Here is a 24,726-nt window from a genome sequence, read left to right as displayed (position 1 = left end):
CATGTTTAAAAACTTTATATTTCAATCATTTGGACACATCAAGCTAATAAACAAGTAACGAAACAAACTCAATAAATAGTACTATTCACATAACAACACAAACCAAAAGATAAGGTTTGAATCGTTCATTGGCACTAAGTCATTTTGAAGCACTAGTGTAACTGGTTACCATGGACGCCAGGGCCCGGCGGAACTTCCGCTATCGGAGGAAGAGGAAGTGGTCACACAGTCACTGAGGTTGATGTCCTCCAGAGCGGGGAAGCTGGGAATCACGCTGAGTCTCTTCTTGGCTACAGGGGTGGAGGTGTGGAGAGGAACACCGATGTCTGAGTGGAAGGGAGAGCGCGGTGGCTGGAACTCTGTCGGCACACGATCGGGGATGGCGGAATACACTTCCGTTGGACGGACATCGAGGGGGGCGTTGTAGAAGTCCATGTACATGTTCTGATCCTGGAAGTAGACCTCGGCGTACTTAGGTTGGACGAATGGCGGCACTTCCTGGACACCCTCGTGACACAGAACGTTGCTAGGATACAACTGCTGGCCGGAAGTGGAGGAACTGTCGCTGTGGCTGCTGAGTTCGAACCCCTGGTTGACGTAACCCGTGCTGTGATTGGTGGCGGAGAGATGGCGGAGGGATACGGTGAAGTGGTTGATGAGGTTGGTCTTGGTGACGTTGTCGATCTTCTGCTCAGATCGGAGACAGTGGAGGACCTCGCTGATACAGCGGCTGTACCCCTCTCTATACCTGTCGTCTGGCTCTCTCGTCTCTGGAACAACAAATCAAGACATTAGAACTTTAGAATCTATCACTTAAATAAAATAATATATTCTGAAATGTTCTAAATATTACTTTTTATTTTGACGATTAATCAGATTAAAATCAAACCATCTTTTTAAACATAAGAAATATTGCGTGGATCAAATTCGAACTTTTTCTAAGTTTTCTTTTACCAATATTCAAAGATTGTGAACTCAATGTTTTTCTTTTTGTTTTTTTTTCTGACATACATATAATTTTATATTTTCCTGTAATGTAGATAGATACTTTACCTTGTTTTCCGTCCTTGCTGTTCATGGCGTACAGGTGATTGACCGCCATCTCCAGGATGTCTGCCTTCTCCAGCCGGGGAAACTTCTTCTCCTGGATAAAACAAAATATAAATCAATGTTCAGTTTACATACTTAAGAACTTTGTCATTCATATGTATTCAGAAATTGTTCTTTATATTTTATTCTTTAATAATGTGCCTTTTCTTAGAATTGTCTGTATAATTTAATTATTGGTCGAATATAAAATTTTTACACTTTTTTAAAAATGAGAAAATAGAATTTAAGGTTATTTTCTCTTTATTTCACTATAGTTTGAACACCTAAAAAGTACAATATATAATTTTTTTTAAGTTGACTTACATCTTTGCCTGTGGCTTTCATGACGAGGGATTTAAGTTGTCCCAGACATTTGTTGATTCTCTCCCTTCTCTTCCTCTCTGTCTGAGGTTTGTTAGCCTGAAATTACATTAAAAAAAGATTATTACAAATTCGATAAAAATATCACAATCATATTTTCAACTAATATGTTCTGTTTTGATATAGCAAGTCCTCTTAGTTACTTTAATTAAGACGAAACATCTCGCTAAATAATAATTAAAGAGATTTTTTAAATCAGTAATTTAAGAAATAACCATAGATTAGATTAGATGTTCAATGATTTATTTCCTTTTTTTAATTTTCACGATTTCATTTGCTTCCTCTAAGATTAATACAATTTAATTTGCTTTTTATTTATTTTTTTTTTCAAATGCAAATTTCTTTTTCAGTCTGTTTTCCATTTTTATTTACAAATTGAAATCAATATACCTTTCTGAGGGGAGTTTGGATTTCGGAAGCTTTCTTCATTTTTTCTGCCAAACTAGGTCTCTTTGCACGTACACTCATTGCCTTCTACTAATTTATAAAGTAGTTATGTCTGCGAAAGTTAATTTGTAAATGACCCTGTTCAGTTACTGTCACCTATTGTAATGTATGCAAATCACCACTATTGTCCAATCAGAACGCGCGCTTGGTTCACGTGTCAGCCGTCAAGTGACCCGTGTCGGTAATTAACTGGGGGCACACGGACCTCATCAGCGTGATAGGGTTTTAATCCTGCTAATCACTGTAAAAACAAACCTCGTGTCATTAGTCAGTTTTCGCCACTAACGATGACTTGAGCGCGTGTTTGACGAATTCGTGGACGCCAACATGAAATTTTTAAAACAACATTGGGGTAGCACTGTTTGTCTGTCTTATCTTACGTTTACTCTGTTATAGCTTCTGGCTTCCAGTCCATGAGTAAACTTTATATCAACAAGTGATTTTGTCGCATTAAAAATATATTTTATACAAAGAGAGATTTATTGAGTATATAAACTAAAAGGAAACCATGGTTTTTCTCTGTAGTTTTATGAATTACAGAAATTTTGAGATTTTTTTTTTTAATTATACCATTTCAGTAATATAGGCCCCATAAAGAAATCATTTGTAATTTTCATTTTATTCTACTTTTAATTCTTTTTTTTTCTCTCTTTTTTAAAATAATTTGTTTTAATTTATTCTTCTCTTTTTAATTCTGAATTTATTCAATAAATTATTTTAAAGTTTTTGTTATGATGCAAAACATTATAAACGTTGTTAACTGTGCTCTAATTTATTAGTACATTTTAAGTAAATTAATTTTTTTGAGTAAAGAGTTTTCAAAATGACTTCAAGGTACAAATGTCAACTTGTAAATAGACTAAAACTGAACAAAATTTACTGTGTCATTAGAAATTGACACGTGGTTGACGAGGATGGAATGCTCAACGAACCGGTAATATCACTCGACAAACCGTTAATGTTAAATAGAGCGGAACGGTACACAGGGTCATCTGATAACCCATGACATCTGACCCTCACGGAAAATTAAATTACAATTACATTTTTTTCTTTTGCTAAGGCAATTTTTATAAAAATAAAATTGTAGATAATTTTAAGCAGTCGTAAATAATATGAAACGAGCTTAATGATATAAATCATAACCAAAGTATAATATATTACTCGGTTTGTAATACAAATGTATATTATAAATCTTTAATAATTAGGTTGGGGAAAATCAATAAGAAATCTTCGAATAAAAAATGAAGTAACAACTGAGTCATAAGAATTTATAATATTTAAAATGGCTTTGATTTAATGTTTATGCAAGTATCAGAAACTAAATGACTAATAATACAAGTAAATTTCAGTGTATGAATTGAAACTTAACGTATGTATGCAATAAGTACAATGTAATATATAATAATTAAAGCAATTTCAAGAGGGGGGGGGGGGGCATAAAAGGTTTTCAGTGGACGAAGGTGACCAAAGCAAATGAAAAAAAGGGGGGTCTTCTTCAAGCGTTATCATTGAGGAATCATAAACACATTGAAAGTAGCAGTGTTTTTAATACATGTAGTATGGCAAAACTTGTTTGGGGGCCCCTATCCCTGGTTTTTATGGCCCTAAAGAATATTATAAAATTATTCATTAATAAAATTAACAAAAATAAACAAATGTATTTTCATATCATCCACTTTGCTGGTTATAAGTTTTTCAGTTCAACACAGTCAGAAATGGATGAACAACACATATTTTGCTCTAACAGACGGACTGGCTACAAAAAAAGACAGATGAACAATGTAATTCTTGAACAATGCTAAAGGAATCTTGCATATTCGGTTGGGGGACCTTATTGAACATTTTTCAAATGATTTAAAGTTAGTCTATCCAATAAGTTTAGAGTGGGGAGTGAAATCAAAGAAGTCCATTCTATTTAGTAGAAATCCTTGGAAAAATTAAGAACATACCGTTCATGTCTTTATGTTAATAAATTAAAATATATTAATTAAAAAAAAGAAATTCTTTTCAACCTTTTACTCAGTTTCAATAATTAAATGAGAAAAAAATTCAAACAAAAACATAAATTCATAAAGTGAAAGAATTTTATTTCTAGGAAATAAAATACATGTACTAGTAAGTATATGCATGCAAATAATAACACCTTTAAAAAATTTTGTTACAAACTGAAGTATGCAATCTTTGTTCCAAACATCAGATTTAATGATTACCAACAATCAAATTCCCATGAAGACAGATAAAGGGTATTTTCATTTAATAATTTTATAAAATGAAATCTTTCAAAATCGAAAAGCATTAATGATTTTTTAACATACTTTTCTTAAAGTGCAAACATGGGCATATATTTATGTACATGTACTACACAATATAATTTTTAAAATATTTCAGAATGCAGCCTAAAAGAAAAATGTAAACAAAAAAAAAAACATTGTCACAATAAATTTAATCATTTCTATCAGATTGTTGTGACGTGTACAAAAGATTCTTTTTAGAGTCACATGAGGCAAATGCTTTGGTCCCACTTTGTTTTATGTCTAGTATGAATAAAACATGTAATTTTTTGTCACTTAACCATCAGAGAATGTTAACACCTAGGTGACTTGATCCATATGACTTCACATTTGGCCTTTACCGGCAGCTAGTTCACCGCAGTTAGGACATTTTTTGAGTCGCTTTGGTATGCATTCATCACAGACTCGGCAGCCACAGGGTTTTATTTTTAGTGTGGCATCCTCTTCCTCACAGGCTTGACATTGTGGTGGTTTTTTGGGGCGTACTGATGGACTCCTGTTGAAATTAAACAAATTGTACTCTAATAATGTTGTTCTGTAGTTTGTCATCCTTTTTACTGATTTGAATGTCAATCAGATATTCTAAAATCCTGAAATTTGCCATTTTGAAAATAGACCTCTTTGATTACTTTTACAAATTACTTTGTGATTTGTATAGAACAAAGTGTATTCCAGGTGTTTATTTTGAAGAAGTTAAAGAATTTACAAAAGGGCATGGTTTGTTGTTTATGATTGTAGGAAGTTATATAAAACTGTTTCCATAGTGATAAATTTTACTAAATTGCAGAATTCCCTATAATCCCCCCCCCCCCCCCCCCCCCCCCCCCCCCCCCCCCCCCCCCCCCCCGCATACATTTCTACACAGTTTATGTATTGAAATTTCCCCTAACAGCCGAGTAATTCTTTGTGGTTATACAATTGTGTTTATGTAGAGGGAGGCGTCATTAACTCACAGTTTTTCCTGTATGAGGTTCTCCACCTTCTCCCTCAGGGATGGAGACACGGCGACCTCCAGCGGCGTCTTCCCCTCGTTGTTCCTCAACTCTGTCTGTACGTTATGTTGGATCAGCAGCGCCGCGATCTCCAACTTCTCCTTCTCCAGAGAGCTGTCTGTCTGGCCCGAGTCCGCCTTCTGCATCTGTAAATATAGCATATCATTGTAACAGATGAGGAGAAACATGCAGCAGAGCAGACCGGGATTCTAACCTGGGCCCCCTGAATCTCCAGTCAGGTGCTCTACTGACTGATCTATCCGGCCTATGGCGATGGAACCTGGTTGACTGCCACATCATTATACAGAATGGCACATCTGCTGCTATGTCTTAACTACAGTATGACCAGCATAACCAGGTACCTCAGTCCTTATTAGACCTCAGTAACTCAATCTCACAATGATTACCTTTGCAAACTCCATAACAGCAGGTCTCCCCATCAGACAAAGGTGAAGGGCATTGTTTCCATTCTCGTCTGGGGCATTAACATTGGCCTTCCCTATCAAAAACAATTTATTTATTCATAAGATGTAAAATCATAGTTGCAATTAATATCACAAAGAGACTAGTTACTGAGATTAAATGGAAGGAAATTTTTATAAACTTAGAATCCCTACCTTCTTCAATGAGACATCTCGCTGTTTTGTAGCTGCCATAGATAGCCGCGATGTGAAGTGGTGTCTGACCCTCAGCTTCTGTCTGTTTCGTTGTCCTTGCACGCTGTTCATAATTAATACAGTAAAATAAGGTTATACTGGATGAGATTATACGGTTATGTGATAATCAGGAATTCACTATAATGAAGTTCACTTTAAACAGGCTCTACTGTATCTTTTTACAAATGATGCTTAATAAACTGTAAAATAATATCCTGATTATATTTTGCAATAGGATTTTGAGATGAAAGCTCAAGTGAGCTAAAATCAATCAAATTCTATAAAACTATATACACATATATCATAATTACATTTTGCAGCAGGATTTTGGCGATGTCATCATGATCCATACAGGCGGCGAGGTGGAGCGCTGTGTACCCATCATCCTTCTGTGTATTGATGGCTTTAGGACATTTCTGTAGGATCTGCCGCATAGCACTGAAAAAAGGAGTCTCATTTTACAGATTTTTAAATTCAATCTTAATTTCTAACTCTGCAGTTAGAATCTAAATAATTGAAATTTCTTAGAAGAATTAGGGTTTTTTTTCATGTTAGCAAATTATTCTTTTTTTTTTTAACCCAAGATTTTTATAAAATATCTTTAAAATGAAGTTATGAATCTCACTGTAGCTTAAAAAAAAAGAACTGTCCCATTAAAAAACGATCACTATAAATTAATACCCTCCCACTTTTCAAGCGGGGAATGAAGTCTGATAAAAATGTTATGCCATTCAAAATGCAAGAGGGGGGGGGGGGGGAAAAACTGCTCATGGAATATATTATATCTAAATTTAATAAACTCACTGTGTATCTCCTTTTCTGGCAGCCAGATGGATGGGTGAGAAACCCAGCTTATTTTTAAACTCCAAGTTAATTCTTGGCCAGTTGAAGACAATGTCTATGATTTCAGGGTCCCCTATAGTAATGGCGTCAGACACAGGACTGTCTCCAAGCTTATCCTAGAGCGGCATTACCAAATTTGTCATTATTAAAACTAAATTAACTTTTTTTATCAAAGCTTGTAAAATCCTAGTTACATATTCTATAAAAGACTAGGATAAATTATGTACATGTTCATGCAGTATTAATTAAGGGTCAAATGTTATTTGAATGTTGAGAATAATTTACCAACATCTCTCATTAAAAAGCGAAATTCCTGTAGAATTCCCAGTACTTACAGTGATGTTGAAGTCAGACTTTTTCTGGAGGATCCTGAGGATGTCCTTCTTTTCCCGCTGTACCGCTATGTGGACCGCGGTCTGACCGTTATTGTTAGTGATGTCAGGGTTAGCTCCCCTGTCCAGCAGAAGTTGTACTACTTCTTTATGACCTCTACAAATAAAAGATTTCCAAAATACTGAATTACAATATTAATTATTAAAATGAAGGTTAGATACAACATATAATCTTATTTCTCATTTGTTTTAAAAAAGCTTTAAACTGCTTCTGAAATAACTTGCACAACTTTCATTTTATAGTACAAGAATGGAAGCATGGCTCTTTACGTATAAAAGAAGTGGGTACAATGAAGGAGAGATATTTGCTTTAGATAGAATACGATTGCTGACAGGAAAAAAAATATGGTGATCTTACCTCCTGACTGATATCAACAGAGGAGGTGCTGCCTGGTGGTCCATTTTGGCCCCAAACTTCAACAAAGCCTCCACAATGGCGGGATCGCAGTTCTCCTGATCACAGGCCAAGGTCAGGGCAGAGTAGCCGTTCTCAAACAAACAATGCTGCGGAAAAAAACAGTTAAATGAAATATAAATCTCCAAGCACTAAATCTGTTCTGATGAGCACTTATCATCTTGTTAAGCATTTGTTAAATGAATCTACTCACTGCGAGTGCTGGGGTCTTCTGTAACATTTCTAACACCTCTTTGGTTTTCCCTTTCTTTAAAGCCACCTTAAACTTGTCTTTCACACCTGAGTCTGCAGATTAGATTTAGATTCAATGTTTTGAACAATTCACCAATACATTTCAAATTTACCTTCATATTGCTTGATTTATTTCTCTGTCTACAATTCAGCCATGTCATTAGAGAGAGGGAGGAGAAAATGAACTGTAACAGAAGCTGAATTTATCAAAGAATTAAGTTGGTTTACCTGGTTCTTCATATGACCGTTCATCTGAAGAGCTCCGTGATCTCTGTTCATCAGGGGAGGGAGAGCGTGACCTTGGCGGGGTACGCTGAGGCGTGTGATCTGGGGTGCGCTGAGGGGTGCGCTGTGGTGTACGCTCTGGTGTACGTTCTGGTGTGCGTAGCTGGGTGGTGGTAGAACTTTCTCCCAGATACTGTCTTCCTGTCTCAGAACTTGAGAGGTCCTGGACCACACGTTCCTCCTGAGGTGGTGGAACGTCCTCAGCTGTCTTTACTGTGTCCTCTGCTTTCTGTGGTGTCTCCTCCTCCTTAAATTCATCAGGGCTCCCACTAGATGGCGTCAGACACTCCGGGTTAAACTTAATCTCCTGGATCCCAAAACTGACTATAACATCTCCATCTGAATCCACACTCACAACTCGACCCTTCTTCCCCAGGAACTAAAATAAGACTTTTTATATAATTTCTGGCAATAATCTGTTAAATCAAATCAAATATATCATCTAAAACAATCTTTTAACAAACGCTGTGACCTGATGCATAGATGTACCTTTTTCATGCTTTCCTCCCAGGGTCCGTGGCCATTCTGTAGATGGTGTACACTTGTGGCATCACTTTCCAACTTCACCACTTGGTCCTTCACATACTGCTCTATCTGAAATTAACACAGAAGTGATTAAGACCTGCTGCACTGTTGCAACCCTGACATTCTACAGTTTCCTGTAGCACCAGATTTTTACCTTGGCCAAAGCCATTTCATTAAGAGTCCACTTTTTGCCATCAAAATCCACCGTGACCTGTTGTCCATTGACAAGCAGCACTGATCCATTCACTCCAATACACTGAAGAAAAAAAGATGTAAGGAAATATTTACTATAGGATTAATTAGATATTTTATTAACATCAATCTGATATTAAGTTATTAAATTTCCAATAGATAAGCACTGTATTCTCCGTGTACCTCTATGATTCTCTCGTTCCAGTTCTTGGACTCTTTGAGGATCATCTGGAGGGTATCTAGATCCACCCCTATCTTGACCTTGTCCCCCTTCTTCAGTCTCACCTCCTCCTCCGGAGGAACAACCGCTGAGGCTCCCCCCTCCCTGGCCGCCTGGTTTGGTCCTGGGCGAGGCTGATCTGGTAGCTCTGTTCCCAGAATGCATCAGTCAATGAAAAACTTTAAATCAGTGAACTATTGGTCACATGCCAAAATACTGTAGATCACTAAATTTTCACGACACCTCACATGCCAAAATATTTTCAAACCTCTATATAATCTCTTTTGTGTTGCATGTGCTAAAAAGTGATTTACAGTATTTAAACCAACTCTTTTGTGTTGCATGTGCTCTTCTTTTGACATAATCTATGTATAACTTAAATTTTATTATAAGCTGGCTTTTTATTAAATTAAAGAAACAGTACAAGACTGAACAAATAGGTATTTTACATATCAATCATTTTAAATTGCTGAAAACTAATTGTTTTCTGTACATGATTAGTAGACATCAAGACTCACTAAAGATAGGAAGATGATCCTTGTAATAGAACCCTCCACTGGAAGCTTCCTCGGCCTTGACATCGACGCAGCCTTTGTAACCAAGGCGATAGACATTAGTGTGACCCGAGTCCCAGGCCACCTCGACCCCGTCATGATCCGTGTCCAGCGTAAAGTTCACAATAGCGAGCACCGTACCCTTATTTCCATCTCCACCTTTTAAATTCAATGAATCACAGTTATCATTGTGGTCATCTTGATCAAATATTAACTCAGCATTTCAAATCATAAATGTTTGCCTGACATTTGAAAAAGGATGGACAGAAAAAGATAAAGAAGGATACATCTTCTATCTTCCAAAATAAACTCCACACTTTTGTCTCTTAATCTTGTAAATCCAGTGTATAGAGATTTTGAGAAAACCTACCATCTTGGTTTTCCCATCTCCAGTCAATTCCGCGAGTCACCTTAGCGTCCTCAAAAATCCCAAACACCTTCTGTCTGCTGCTCAGCTGTCTCTTAGGAACGGAGCATCTACAAAAATACGGGAATTCTGAGAACATCTGCTATCAATGAGAAGATTTACCTCCCTTTAGAAAATCAAGTTTGTACTGAAAAATGACTTTGTACTAGAACTTCTCTGAGCCAGTTTTTATTTTCAGAGCTACTTAGTTTCTGTGACATTTTAAAAGCAAATATATTTTGCGTAAGAAAATATTGTTGAATTATTATATTAATTAATTAAAGAGAGTAGCTGCAAAAGAACTTGAAATTGATTAATTATTTTCTTTATATTTCATAACAGATCTAGTAAATCTTCTCACCCCTTGTGACTGGGATAGTCAAACCGTGTGAACTTGTGGATAATGTCATGCTTGTCGCTATGGTAACAGTGACTACACAGGACGACATTGGAGCACTGGTCACACTGCCACAACATCCCGAATATTTCCGGTTCCTCACAGCCCGGGTTTGTACATTGTCTGTCATGCTTAATTCCTGAATCAGAATTATAACTTGGATCAGGTACTAGTATTTATAAGTGGATTTGCAAAACACTGCTTTGTGCTCACACAGCTTTCCATGTAATGGATGCAAAATTCACAAGCAACTCTAGTCATAGATATTTATGGTTATGGAAACAAAGGAACACAGGAAACAGGAAATTTGATTACTTACATTATTTGTGTGTTATTTGTTGTAAATAGGTTTTTCATTGGATGAGTTGCAAAAATTAGTTATGTTTTTCACAAAATAAAATGTCATGTATTTTGGTGTCTTAAGCATGGGCACTGGTAGTTAATGTAAATATTGGGTATGTGCATGTATAAAAACTTAATATTTACATAAACTTCCTGTACCCCTTGTGTCTAGAGTTAATTATACTAACCTAGGGCTGACGTATCGTAGATCCTGAGGTCGTACTGATCTTCATACCCCACCCTGTACATGTTCCTGTACCCCTTGTCCCACTGGACCTGAGCACACATCGGGGGCACCTTGCCAGAACTCTCCTCGTGTCCGATTTCTACCACGGTCCCTAGGTGCCCCTCCCCTCCATCCTGGTCCCCCCATGACCAGTTCTGTCCCCTCACCACACGGATTCCAATGTCAAATACCATACCTACAGGAAAATGTAATATACACAAGTCTTACTGAATACTTTTTTAAGTGATAACTTTTCAAGAGGGTTAAAAATGATGAGTTCTACTGAGTTATATAGATATAAAGAGGGTTCATAATAAAAAAAAGTTACTGGTATTGATAACAATAATATTTATTAGTTTTAACAGATCAGAATACAGTGAAACTTGTCTAATCTAAATGTTGTTTATTCTGAAATCTTGTCTAACCTGAAGCTCCTTTTAGTTAATTCAATGTTCAAGATGTTGTCTTATCCAGCCAATTCTTTTATAAGGCCATGCAAAGTTAATTCCTTGGTTCTCAGGCCCTTTTACAAGAAATATGATAAGGGAGGGATTTTTTTTCTTTTTTTATTGTCCCCAAAACATGATGAGGCAGCTTTTTACATAGTACAAAACCTCAAAAAATGATGAGGGAGGTGATCTGTTGTTTTTATTTTATTGATTTAGCAATAAAAAGGGTCAATGAGGCACCCTTGGAAGAGATGAGGGAGGGCCTGAGAACCAAGAAATTAAATTTTTTTTGCGTAACCATTGGTGTTTAGATTAGACAAATTTTACTGTATATCTTGTTATACCAAGATGGAAATACTGGCCTTGATAATAAAAGCTGTACTTTGAACAAAATTAAACTGAAAAGAATTTATACCTCCATGATAAGGAGGTAATTAAATAAAAATTAATATGAGGTACATATTTTCTAGGCTGCATTATCCCCCTTTTTTCTGCAATATATTTTTTTTTTTTAAATCAAAGCATATACTTTACATTGATTATTTTAAGGAAAAACTGTATTTTTCTTAATCTTTTAAATATGTATTTAAAAAATCCAAGCATATAATATACCACTGAATAAAAAACAACTCTATATAAAAATATAAATCAAATCATACAACTATCAAAATGAAAGTTATGCGTTAATTTACTTTTATATACATGTAAAATGATTAAATTTTATATGGGCCGGGATTGCATTAAAGGCTAGATCATTGTTTGTTTTTTTCCATTAAGTCATGATTGTCTGTCTTTAAAACGGTTAAAAAGAGACTTCTAAATGATTTTTCCCCTAATGAAATACATGCATCTTTTAAAGTTTCCTTAAAATAATTCTGAACAGCTGTATGACTATTTATAATAGCTATTACATTAATTACTACAGTACTAAATAAGTTTTTAAAACACTAAGATTTCAAATAAAACCAAGTGTATTAATTAAAAAAGTTTTAAAGTAGACCTACCCAACAGAAAAAGACCTTTGATTAATCAAACTGAAAGTGGAAATTCACACTGAAGGAACAGGAAATTTTTGTTCTAAAAATAAATCCTGTGGATTGAAATTCCAGATATAGGCTACATTGTCTAGGGAGTAGTAATTATTTACAAAATGGTTTGAAAAGCAGATGCTGTTAAAAAAAATCTAGAGAGGTACTCACAAAAGCTTAAAATAAAATTATTATAATAGCTCTTCCTTTGGTCTTATATAAATTAAACTTTATTGGACAATCAATACCAGGTATTCTTACTTTGGTTGATAAGTTCCAAATAACTAACAAACTAGGCTCTTAAAGCACATTGCATAATTTAACACCAAAATCTCTGAAGTTTTCTTCCTCTTTCCTCTTTCAGAGTTTTTGCCTTTTTATTTTAGATTTGCAAGCTTGATTATGGAGAGGATCATGCAAATGCAAACTCAAGTAAAGTATGTAATCATAATTTCTATGTTGACTGATTGAATTTTATGAGCAAAAAATATCATACTGTACAGAAAACAATTATATATATGCATGATATATAAATCCTAAAATTATTCTTATGAATAAATATAGATGTTATTTTACCACATTTGTTTTGTGAGGCTGCTGCAGTACTCCCTTCTGATTCTAGACTTCCACTCGCTCCAGCACCTGAAGGAAAAAAACAAAGTTGAAGTAATTATCCCAAATTCTCTGTCTATTTATCATCAATCATCATCATCATTACATTAGCAGCAGTAGCATCATTTACATCATCATTATCATCACATTATTATCATCATCATCACCATTATCACAATCATCATCATAACCAACATCATTTACAAAATCATCATCATCATCACATATTAATCATCATCATCACATTATTATCATCTACCTTCCTCTTCCTCAAACAGAAGATCGGGAGGGTTGTACTGCTTCACACAGCAGGAGGGGCTCAGAAGGTACTCTCCCAGTTTGGGGAATCTCACGTACAGTGTCCCATCTCTGTCCACATCAAACACCTTGCCTAGTTTCCCGGGAAGCTGAAAAAAAAATTACATAAAAATTCATTTAAATTTTCATCAATACAATGTATCCAAAATTTATTTTTTTTAAACTATTTAAATCAAGTCCTCTTTCTACCTTCAATGTATCAGGCTGACAGGTGTTTTTGAGCTTTACAGTCACACCTGCTGCTAGAAGCACACCTGATTAATTAACTACAGTCAACTCTGATATCTTGTCATATTTTGTTGGTCCTTCTGATGTTGAGATAACAAAGATGACCTGTTAATCTTTCTACTCCCTTACCGCCTTCATATCCTCCAGCCATCCCCCGTGGTTCCCCTGTAGTCTCAGTATCTGGTTCACTTACCACCTTCATATCCTCCAGCCATCCCCCGTGGTTCCCCTGAAATCTCTGTATCTGGTTAACTTACCGCCTTCATATCCTCCAGCCATCCCCCATGGTTCACTTACCACCTTCATATCCTCCAGCCATCCCCCGTGGTTCCCCTGTAGTCTCAGTATCTGGTTCACTTACCACCTTCATATCCTCCAGCCATCCCCCGTGGTTCCCCTGAAATCTCTGTATCTGGTTAACTTACCGCCTTCATATCCTCCAGCCATCCCCCATGGTTCACTTACCACCTTCATATCCTCCAGCCATCCCCCATGGTTCCCCTGTAGTCTCTGTATCTGGTTCACTTACCGCCTTCATATCCTCCAGTCATCCCCCGTGGTTCCCCTGTAGTCTCTGTATCTGGTTCACTTACCACCTTCATATCCTCACTTAACGCCTTCATATCCTCCAGCCATCCCCCATGGTTCACTTACCACCTTCATATCCTCCAGCCATCCCCCATGGTTCACTTACCGCCTTCATATCCTCCAGCCATCCCCTGTGGTTCACTTACCGCCTTCATATTCTCCAGCCATCCCCCGTGGTTCCCCTGTAGTCTCTGTATCTGGTTCACTTACCACCTTCATATCCTCCAGCCATCCCCTGTGGTTCACTTACCGCCTTCATATCCTCCAGTCATCCCCCGTGGTTCACTTACCGCCTTCATATTCTCCAGCCATCCCCCATAGCTCACTTACCGCCTTCATATCCTCCAGCCATCCCCCGTGGTTCCCCTGTAGTCTCTGTATCTGGTTCACTTACCGCCTTCATATCCTCCAGCCATCCCCCGTGGTTCCCCTGTAGTCTCTGTATCTGGTTCACTTACCACCTTCATATCCTCCATCCATCCACTGTGGTTCCCCTGTAGTCTCTGTATCTGATTCACTTACCATTTTCATATTCTCCAGCCATCCCCCATGGTTCACTTACCACCTTCATATCCTCCAGCCATCCCCCGTGGTTCCCCTGTAGTCTCTGTATCTGGTTAACTTACCACCTTCATATCCTCCAGCCATCCCACATGCTTCACTTACCGCCTTCATATCCTCCAGCCATCCCCCATGGTTCACTTACTGCCTTCATATCCTCCAGCCATCCCCCGTGGTTCACTTACCACCTTCATATCCTCCAGCCATCCCCCATGGTTCCCCTGAAATCTCTGTATCCACCTTCATATCCTCCAGCCATCCCCCCATGGTTCACTTACCACCTTCATATCCTCCAGTCATCCCCCGTGGTTCACTTACTGCCTTCATATCCTCCAGCCATTCCCCATGGTTCACTTACTGCCTTCATATCCTCCAGCCATCCCCCGTGGTTCCCCTGTAGTCTCAGTATCTGGTTCACTTACCACCTTCATATCCTCCAGCCATCCCCCGTGGTTCCCCTGGAATCTCTGTATCTGGTTCACTTACCACCTTCATATCCTCCAGTCATCCCCCGTGGTTCACTTACCGCCTTCATATCCTCCAGTCATCCCCCGTGGTTCCCCTGAAATCTCTGTATCTGGTTCACTTACCACCTTCATATCCTCCAGTCATCCCCCGTGGTTCACTTACTGCCTTCATATCCTCCAGCCATTCCCCATGGTTCACTTACTGCCTTCATATCCTCCAGCCATCCCCCGTGGTTCCCCTGTAGTCTCAGTATCTGGTTCACTTACCACCTTCATATCCTCCAGCCATCCCCCGTGGTTCCCCTGGAATCTCTGTATCTGATTCACATCCTCAATCACTCGGATTACGTCCCCCTTCAGGACGACCGACACCTACAGATAAATGAAGGCTCACATTACTAACATAAATACTGTACAAGTAATATATCACACCCAGGACTCTGTAATGTTATTAACCTTTGTACAAACTTATAAATGTTATAGTGATATTTTCTTTTAATTTTCAGTGGTTAGACACCTTTGTTAAAACTTGTTAAGACAGTATTTCCCTTTGCAATTATTCCATACCTTTGTACAAGCTTGTCTGTAGATCAACCAGGGTCGTCCAGAGACTTCAAAGTGGACCAGGAGTCTGCTGTTGTCTTGTAGCTTTTTGACGACTCCTATCTCACCTACAATCTAGAAAGTTACAAAGTACATATTAAACATCTGTTCATCTGAGTATTACCATGGTAATATTATTAGCTCACCTGAGCCGAAGGCTCAAGTGAGCTTTTCTGATCAAAATTTGTCCGTTGTCTGTTGTTGTCGTCGTTGGCGTCGTTGTCGTCGTCGTTGTAAACTTTTCACATTTTCATCTTCTTCTCAAGAACCATTGGGCCAATTTCAACCAAACTTGAAACAAAGTATCCTTGGGTAAAGGGGATTCAAGTTTGTTCAAATAAAGGGCCACACCCTTTTCCAAGGGGAGATAATTATGAATTAGAGAAAAATTAATGGCATTTTTAAAAAATCTCCTTCTCAAGAACCACTGGGCCAGGGAAGATGAAACTCATGTGTAATCATCCTCAGTTCGTCTAGATTCAAATTTGTACAAATCATGACCCCCGGGGGTAGGGCAGGGACAAAATGGTCGATCAAAGTTTTACATAGGAATATATAGGAAAAATCTTTAAAAATCTTCTCCTCAAGAACCACTGGGTCAGGAAAGATGAAACTCATGTGGAATTATCCTCAGGTAATGTAGATTCAAGTTTGTTCAAATTATGTCAGACTCCCGGGGGTAGGGTGGGGCCAAAATGGCTGATCAAAGTTTTACATAGGAATATAGAGGAAAATTTTTTAAAAATCTTCTCCTCAAGAACCACTGGGTCAGGAAAGATGAAACTCATGTGGAATTATCCTCAGGTAGTGTAGATTCAAGTTTGTTCAAATTATGTCAGACTCCCGGGGGTAGGGTGGGGCCAAAATGGCTGATCAAAGTTTTACATAGGAATATAGAGGAAAATTTTTTAAAAATTTTCTTCTCAAAAACCATTGAGACAGGAAAGATGAAACTCATGTGAAATTATCCTCAGATAGACGTGTAGATTCAATTTTGATCAAATCATGACCCGCGGGTATGGCATGCCAAATTCACAAAAATGAGATAAACATAGTTTCACAGTCGATAAACTAGGTTTATCGGTTGTAAACTGTAGTTTACGGACTGTAAACTATAGTTAACAACGTTAATCTATATTTTACATCCGTAAACCATAGTTAACGCGATAATCTATGTTTCACAACCGTAAACTATACTTAACACTGAAAACAATCATTTGCGATTGTGAATCATAGATTATCTGATAAATACAGTTTCACGATTTGTAAACTATAGTTTACAAACCGTTAACTATAGTTAACGATCTGATAAATATAGTTTCACGATTTGTGAAACTATGATTAACAACTCTTAACTATAGTTTACGATTGTAAACTATAGTTTACAAACGTGAATCTATGTTTATTAACAAAATCTATTGTTAACGCTTATTACAGACAGATAAACTTAGATTATCATTCGTAAACTATAGTTAACAACCGTTAAATATAGTTTTACAGATGAAAACTATACTTAACGAATCGTTAACTATAGTTTACGGTTTGTAAACTATAGTTTACAATCGATAAACCCAGTTTATCAAATGTGAAACTAGGTTTATCTCATTTTTGTGAATTTGGCGTGCCATACGCGGGGGTAGGGTGGGGCCAAAATGGCTGATGAAATTTTTACATAGGAATATATAGGGAAACCTTTTAAAATCCTCTTTTCAAGTACTTCAAATCCATGCTTATTGATATTTATATGGAATCGTCCTCAGGTAGTGTAGATTCTAGTTTGTTCAAATCATGACCCCCTGGGGGTTAAAATTCAAGCCCCCCCCCCCAACTCAGTAAACTTTCAATTCTGATCTCATATGTGCTTTTTTCTAGCCAATTGCTCAAGTGAGCGATGTGGCCCCTGGGCCTCTTGTAAAAATATTGCAAGTAGTTGAGTGTAACATTGAAAATGTTCACCCCTCGAAAACCATTGTCAACCGCGGTGCAGCCAAGGTTTACAATGGTTTTCTTGGGGTGAAAATATTCAATGTTACACTCAACTACATGCAATATTTATTATATTATACTGAATGTTTTATACAAATACATATTACAGTGAACCTTGCGCGCATAAATTCCGCGCAGTCGCTATTTTTTGGAATACCACCCGTCGTCAAGCAATGTTGACTGTTGCTACGCAGGAGGGCATGGCTTCATTATTCAGCGGGTAGTAGTGTTTTTAATCAAATGTATCTCAACGAATCAAATTCAAGTAATTTACATGAAAGTATAATATAACAGTATAATAGGCTATCACTTTCTGTGTCTCTGGTCAATATCAATTGCAATGGGTCTTTATAACCACATATTGACTGTTCACTGAAGTCCATAATTGTATAATATTACAGAGCGTTGATACTGACCTGTTCCATTTCGTTGTTCCATCCCCCGAACTCTTTGTTGAGCTGTTTAAACGTGTCTGTGTTGATGTTCACCTGTACCCGATCTCCAACATTGATGTAGGAAGGTTTCACACAAGACAAGTCTGAAAACAATGAACGAACTTTAATTTATCAGACTCAGTGCTTCAGAGAGTACCAGTACTCTTACTGACTTAAGGTCATACGCAACGTAGTTTGAACTTTATTGGGTTCTTTTCTGGAGTTGAAGAGTACCACTAAATGAAAGACCTGTGTGCAATACTAAATTTTAATGTCTCTATATGGATTTGTACACCTCTTCTAAAAAAAAATTTGATGAAAAAAAATCAAGAATTTATGATTTGTAATTTTTGTACATTTTTCTTTAAAAAATGCAAAAATTTTCATAATTTGATATCTTTTCAAAACCCCTGGTAACGCATGCTGATATTTTGTCTAGAAACATGTAATGGTATTATAAGTTTAAATTTAGAATATCTTGAAAAATTATCAGTAGGTAACGTACCTTGCGTATTTTCTTAAACAATTCTTATACTTTTTCAGCAGCAAAAATTCTTGTATTCTTGTAAACTTTTTTGTTACACATTAAATGTACAAGCTTTCCCTATTCAAAACCAGTTATATGCTTCTATCCTTGGATAGCCCAAAGAGTCCAAATATCTAAACAGAGTAAAAATATCTAGACAAAGAGTCAACAATATCTAGACAAAGAGTCTAAATATCTAGACAATTGAGTCAAGATATCTAGACAAAGAGACAAATATATCTAGACAAAGAGTCAAAAATATCTAGACAAAGGGTAAACTAGAAATATGTCCATAGGACATGAATGCCCCGCCAAGGATATATTAGTAAAGCAACATGAAAATTTGTATGTGTATAAAATTTGATCAGTTTGGTTCAGGTAGGACTTATAGGGAATAAAAATGTAGGTCAGATCCAGCATCCGAAGCAAGTCTGGTAGTGTCCATCCCTAGATGCATGATCCATGCAAGTTTGGTTCAGGCAGGGCTTATAGTTACTTGGGAATGAAAATATAGGTCAGATCCAGCATCCGAAGCAAGTCTGGTAGTGTCCATCCCTAGATGCATCATCCATGCAAGTTTGGTTCAGGCAGGGCTTATAGTTACTTGGGAATGAAAATGTACGTCAGATTCAGCATCCAAAGCAAGTCTGGTATGTCCATTCCTAGATGCATCATCCATGCAAGTTTGGTTCAGGCAGGGCTTATAGTTACTTGGGAATGAAAATGTAGGTCAGATCCAGCATCCGAAGAAAGTCTGGTAATGTTCATCCTGAGATGCATCATCCGTGCAAGTTTGTATCAACATGTGAAGTTTGACAACACCATCTTGAATGATATGTTTAAAACCGAGCTAAACACTACTTAAAGAAAAGTGAGGTCAAGGTCAAAGGAAAGGTCAAGGTAAAAAAATCTTGATGCAGTTGCATAGCTCTCATCAATATCTATCAGCATATGAAGTTTGATGAAAATAACTTGGATAGTTTCTTTGAAACTTATCTTTGAACAGAGCTAAACGCAAAATGTGACGGAAGACGGAAGGACGGAAGACAGACATGACAAACACTATATGCCCCGGCCATATTCATGGCGGGGCATAAAAATATCTAGACAAAGAGTCCAAATATCTAGACAAAGATTCAAAATATCCAGATAATTTCTCTCACACACAAATACCTCCTAGTGGTAGATGATCAGCATACACAGCCCCCACTGGGAAAGGTTCCACCATTATGAGTTCTACTTTTCCATCAGCTCCTAGTTTGTGTTTTGATACGGTCCCTGACCAATCTACCATTACTCCACCATTATTTGACCTCCCAAAATTTGTATATTCCACCACTTTACCCTCTGAAAATTTAGTCAATTTGTATATTCCACCACTTTACCCTCTGAAAATTTAGTCAATTTGTATATTCCACCACTTTAACCTCTGAAAATTTAGTCAATTTGTATATTCCACCACTTTACCCTCTGAAAATTTAGTCAATTTGTATATTCCACCACTTTACCCTCTGAAAATTTAGTCAATTTGTATATTCCACCACTTTACCCTCTGAAAATTTTGTCAATTTGTATATTCCACCACTTTACCCCCTGAAAATTTTGTCAATTTGTATATTCCACCACTTTACCCTCTGAAAATTTAGGCAATTTTCAACTGTTTTTTGTAGAGTGCATTTACAATTATAAAAGATGCTCATAAAAAATTACAAAGTTTCCTTCTTAATAAATGTATATTTGTAATATCCATTACATTTACAATATATTTTTAAAAAATGAGGAATGAATATCACTTCACTTTATGTGTTACTTTATTTTCAGCATGTTTTACTGTATATGGCAACAAAACCTTTTGCCCATTTGTGCTGAGACTTTTACAGCATTTATAAAATATATATTACATATACTGCAAATTGTCTTTTTACTACCTCTTTTTAAAATTAAGTCAAATAATATAGAATAATTTTGCTGAAAGATAAATACAGAAAAGATTTTTCATACCTTTCAAGGAAAAGAACTAATACTCTAAATACTAAATTCACAAATTATGACTTTCATACATTTGAAGCTATGGGCCTACTGCATGCCTTGTTTGCCCATCTTCTTTAAACAACCACATTAAAATCCTACACTTCCCCTTGTTCTGCAGTTTGGCTATAACCCTTGCTTCTATTATATACTGCTCTACCAGTACCTTTCTGTTCCCCCTGTGGCTCGGGTGGGAACCTTTTTACAACAGCATTGGGTCCTATTCCAAATATCTTGGTTTTCCTGCTTCTGTTCCGAGCTGGACAAGGGAAGCTAAACACAGCAAAAAAGAAAATACTGTAAAAGTAGTTTTTTCCGCGTGGTATTAATTTACGCTATGTACGCGGCCTCAAATTTTCCGCGGAAATTTGTCCAAGCATACTTAATATAAATGTAAGGCATATAGTGACAGTCTAAGAAATCCGCGTAATTTTCTACCCGCGGATTAAACGGAAATTGAGATTCCGCGGAATTATGACCCCGCGGATAAAAGTACTTCTACAGTACTCATATTAAATATATATCTTATTCTTTGCATTGTAGAAAGAGAAACTTCATAGATGAAATAACACAAACAATGGTGGGGTTACTTTACCATGCTGTCATACTGCTGTCATATCTAACAAACACGTGACCTTTATCGTGTTTGTCATCCATGTAGCATGCAGTACAGAGGTCAAAGTCATTACACTCCACACATTTCCACCGGAACCCTGTCAAGCCCTGCTGTCCACACTCGTCACATGTGATGGTGCGGAAGAAAATGCCTAAAATATTATGAATATCCATCATCCCTGTTCAAACCACATATTTACCCGTATTAACCTGAACTTGACGCTTGATTGATTTACCTGTCTGCTGATGTCAATAAAGTACCTGGTCCTTACCACATACTAGTATTTAACTTACCTGTATTTACCTTTACTTGTTATGCTTGACTGACTTACCTCATATTTACCTGTACTTGTTACTTGTTACACCTGACAGACATACCTGTCTGTTGGATGTCAATTATTCTAGTCCTTATCATATATGTAATATGTAATTTACCTGTATTTACCTGTACATGTCATGCTTGACTGACTTACCTGTTTGTTGGGTGTCTATTATCCATGTTCTTACCACATATTTACCTGTACATGTTACGCCTGACTGACTTACCTGTCTGTTGGATGTCGATTATCCTGGTTCTTACCTGTATTTACCTGATTGTTACGCCTGACTGACTTACCTGTCTGTTGGGTGTCTATTATCCATGTTCTTACCACATATTTACCTGTACATGTTACACCTGACTGATTACCTGTCTGTTGAATGTCTATTATCCTGGTTCTTACCTGTATTTACCTGTACTTGTTATGCCTGACTGATTACCTGTCTGTTGGATGTCTATTATCCTGGTCCTTACCACATATTTACCTGTATTTACCTGATTGTTACACCTGACTGATTACCTGTCTGTTGGATGTCTATTATCCTGTATATTTACCTGATTGTTACACCTGACTGACTTACCTGTTTGTTGGATGTCTATTATCCTGTATATTTACCTGTATTTACCTGATTGTTATGCCTGACTGACTTACCTGTTTGTTGGATGTCTATTATCCTGTATATTTACCTGTATTTACCTGATTGTTACACCTGACTGACTTACCTGTTTGTTGGATGTCTATTATCCTGAGCTCGTTCTTTCCCTCCTCCCCCTCTGCCAGACATTTGGTCACGTTGCCATGGTAATCCCACTGGACCATGGCAGCTCTCTCCTCCCGTGAGATCCTGATCACCGTCCCTACAAACCCCTGCCCCCCGTCCTCGTTACCATGGTCCCAGTCAGGTCCACGTATCACCCGCACTCCCACCTCCATCCTTCTCAGTCTTAGTTAGCAGCGGCTTTGCCTTGTTTTGACTGAATACAAATAATGAAGTCCTTTATACTTGCTTAATTAAAAGACAATATTTAAGGTCAAGATCTAGTAAATGAAAGGTGCCTACAGATTTATCAAATTTGAGAAATGAATTCCTTTATTGATGCTTTACAACTTTAGCTTGGTCAAATAAGGTGTTTCGGGCATAATTTGTAGATAAACAAGATGAAAAACTGTATTTTAAACTGTCATTTTTTAATGAAAATTAAGAAAACCAGTCATGAATATGGGAGTTTTTTTCGTATTAGGCAAAGGAAATATATCCAGCTTGCCTACAGTCTCTCAGAAAACGGTAATTAGTATGTTCATGGCCTCTTCACTAAATCAATATCAAATTTAATATAGGTATCCGGTTTACTTTTCATATGATTTTGAATTGAATGACATGAAAATACCCTATTTTCTACAAAATTCTACTAAAGCCGTAAAGTACGGGAAAAAGAAAGTTGAAATGGATTATGACGTCATAATGGATCTAGCACCAAAAAAATAGTCTCAAGTTATTTACTAGATCTTGACCTTAACATCAGATTATTAAAAATTTATAATTGAAAAAAAAAGATAGGGACAGCTGTCTGAAATGTTCAGCAAGGTATAAATAAACATGAAAACATCATATATTGCTCATTCAAAAATGTAGTCACTTTTTAAATCAAGATTACAATTACTTAAATAACTTTTCTTTATAAATAGATCCCTAATGCATTAAATCTGCAATCGTCCTTACTGCTATACCGAATTGTGTGCGATATATACAAGAGTTATCGCCCTTAAAATGCGTTGGTCGACCAAACGGACCTTGACTAAAATGTGCAGCAGGTCAAAGAGCACGAGACGATTTCTTTCTTATTGATAAGTTTTAATATATTTTTAAAATTTCTACTCGGCCTATTAACTCAATTAAAACACAAACCAAAAGTGTAAAGATTATTTTCTTTCTTTATTAATGTATTTTTCCGAATTTACACCAAAACATTTCATCAATCTTTTTTTTGAAATGTAAAGATTTTTTATTTAAAAATGTGTATAAACAAGCTTACTTTACCTTATTTAGCAAACTGTCAATGTACTCGACAAGAAAACAAACCGAAAGTAGGGTTTACCTGTACGTACGCGGGGGATCGTTCATTGTATTCCTCCTTTTTTCTTGACAAAGTAATCATATTGAAAACAAGATTTCTGAAAACCTTATTAATTCCTTCACTGCCTTTTACATTAATAACTATACGGGTTCTTTCTTTTCTGAGTAAAAACATTCATGCATTTAAGGGGGGGGGGATACTTTCCACACTCGAAAATTCACAGGTGCTTGAGGACAGGAACCCCCCCCCCCTTATATAGACCCTGAGCCTGTTAGACTTTTTTTCACATAAATTATATATGGATTACACATTTGTGATATAATCTATTCTATCAATTCAGAAAATTTGCTTAAACTTGCATTTTATATAAAATATCTACCATCTCTATATATAAATTAACAAGGTTGACTTTTATATAGAGAATGTAGGGTAGATCTAATAGAACGTTTGTTTTAGGTAATTTTTCGATTTGCTGGTATAGATCTTATCACAAATATGACAATGAAAGATTTTTTATGAGAAATAAATCAAAAAAGCCCAGGGGTCTATATCGAAGGGGGGGGGGGGGTTCCTGTCCTCAAGCACCTGTGCGAAAATTAAGAGAGAGGATACACTCCCATTACTGCAGTTGCCCACGTCTCAGTATGTGTGTGTGCGGGGGTTAGTTTGTCATTGTGTGCGTAACGGAAGTAACGTAAATTGCATCAGGATCGAATATTATGCTTTTATTGCGAGAGGATGTATCCTTGTTCATTTATAGAAATTTTATAACACGGGAGAATGCCATGCATGATCAGAAAAACGTGAAAATGCATGATTGATCGTATGTATTTGCTGACAAGGTCAGTTTATCGACCATATAACTTGCAAAATCATACGATTTTAAAAGAAACTGTTAATATTCTTTCAACAAATTGTTTGTCAATAGTTTGCCTCGTTTTAAAAATTGTTCGTACGTTGAGCATTCTCTTGCGTATAGATCTAATCAACTGTGACGTCACAGT

The 24,726-nt window shown here is 36.7% G+C and overlaps 2 protein-coding genes across 5 annotated transcripts; both read right to left on the bottom strand.

The window, feature by feature from the left end:
* Positions 1-2,258, bottom strand: LOC134276627 (transcription factor HES-1-like). Its single transcript, XM_062758871.1, has 4 exons — positions 1,861-2,258; positions 1,414-1,509; positions 1,054-1,144; positions 1-770 (listed from the first exon to the last, which is right to left on the bottom strand). The coding sequence occupies exons 1-4, from the start codon at positions 1,936-1,938 to the stop codon at positions 166-168; spliced, it is 870 nt and encodes a 289-aa protein (XP_062614855.1). The 5' UTR covers positions 1,939-2,258; the 3' UTR covers positions 1-165.
* A 913-nt stretch (positions 2,259-3,171) lies between these two features.
* LOC134276625 (E3 ubiquitin-protein ligase MIB2-like) lies at positions 3,172-23,760 on the bottom strand. Of its 4 annotated transcripts, XM_062758864.1 has the most exons (27): positions 23,686-23,760; positions 22,370-22,621; positions 21,308-21,479; positions 20,879-20,985; positions 19,858-20,031; positions 18,141-18,262; positions 15,703-15,813; positions 15,403-15,507; positions 13,233-13,380; positions 12,938-13,003; positions 10,847-11,080; positions 10,281-10,455; positions 9,884-9,990; positions 9,478-9,672; positions 8,923-9,107; positions 8,702-8,803; positions 8,512-8,616; positions 7,966-8,401; positions 7,700-7,791; positions 7,450-7,595; positions 7,035-7,188; positions 6,661-6,815; positions 6,168-6,294; positions 5,818-5,920; positions 5,608-5,699; positions 5,162-5,346; positions 3,172-4,704 (listed from the first exon to the last, which is right to left on the bottom strand). In XM_062758864.1, exons 2-27 carry the CDS (start codon positions 22,578-22,580, stop codon positions 4,533-4,535), a joined length of 3,981 nt encoding a protein of 1,326 aa, XP_062614848.1. In that variant the 5' UTR covers positions 22,581-22,621; positions 23,686-23,760; the 3' UTR covers positions 3,172-4,532. The 4 variants fall into 4 exon arrangements, with proteins under 4 accessions (XP_062614848.1, XP_062614849.1, XP_062614850.1 ...); XM_062758865.1 differs by lacking the exons at positions 22,370-22,621; positions 23,686-23,760 and adding an exon at positions 22,087-22,106; XM_062758866.1 differs by lacking the exons at positions 22,370-22,621; positions 23,686-23,760 and adding an exon at positions 21,874-21,893.
* Positions 23,761-24,726: the final 966 nt, after the last annotated feature.

This window comes from Saccostrea cucullata, unplaced genomic scaffold (assembly GCF_032062105.1).
Source record: "Saccostrea cucullata isolate Sc308-1 unplaced genomic scaffold, CSIRO_AGI_Scuc_v1 ctg590, whole genome shotgun sequence".
NCBI classification, from domain to species: Eukaryota; Metazoa; Mollusca; class Bivalvia; order Ostreida; family Ostreidae; genus Saccostrea; species Saccostrea cuccullata.
The sequence above is the reverse complement of the archived record's forward strand: the minus strand, read 5'-3'. Positions and strand labels throughout refer to the sequence as shown.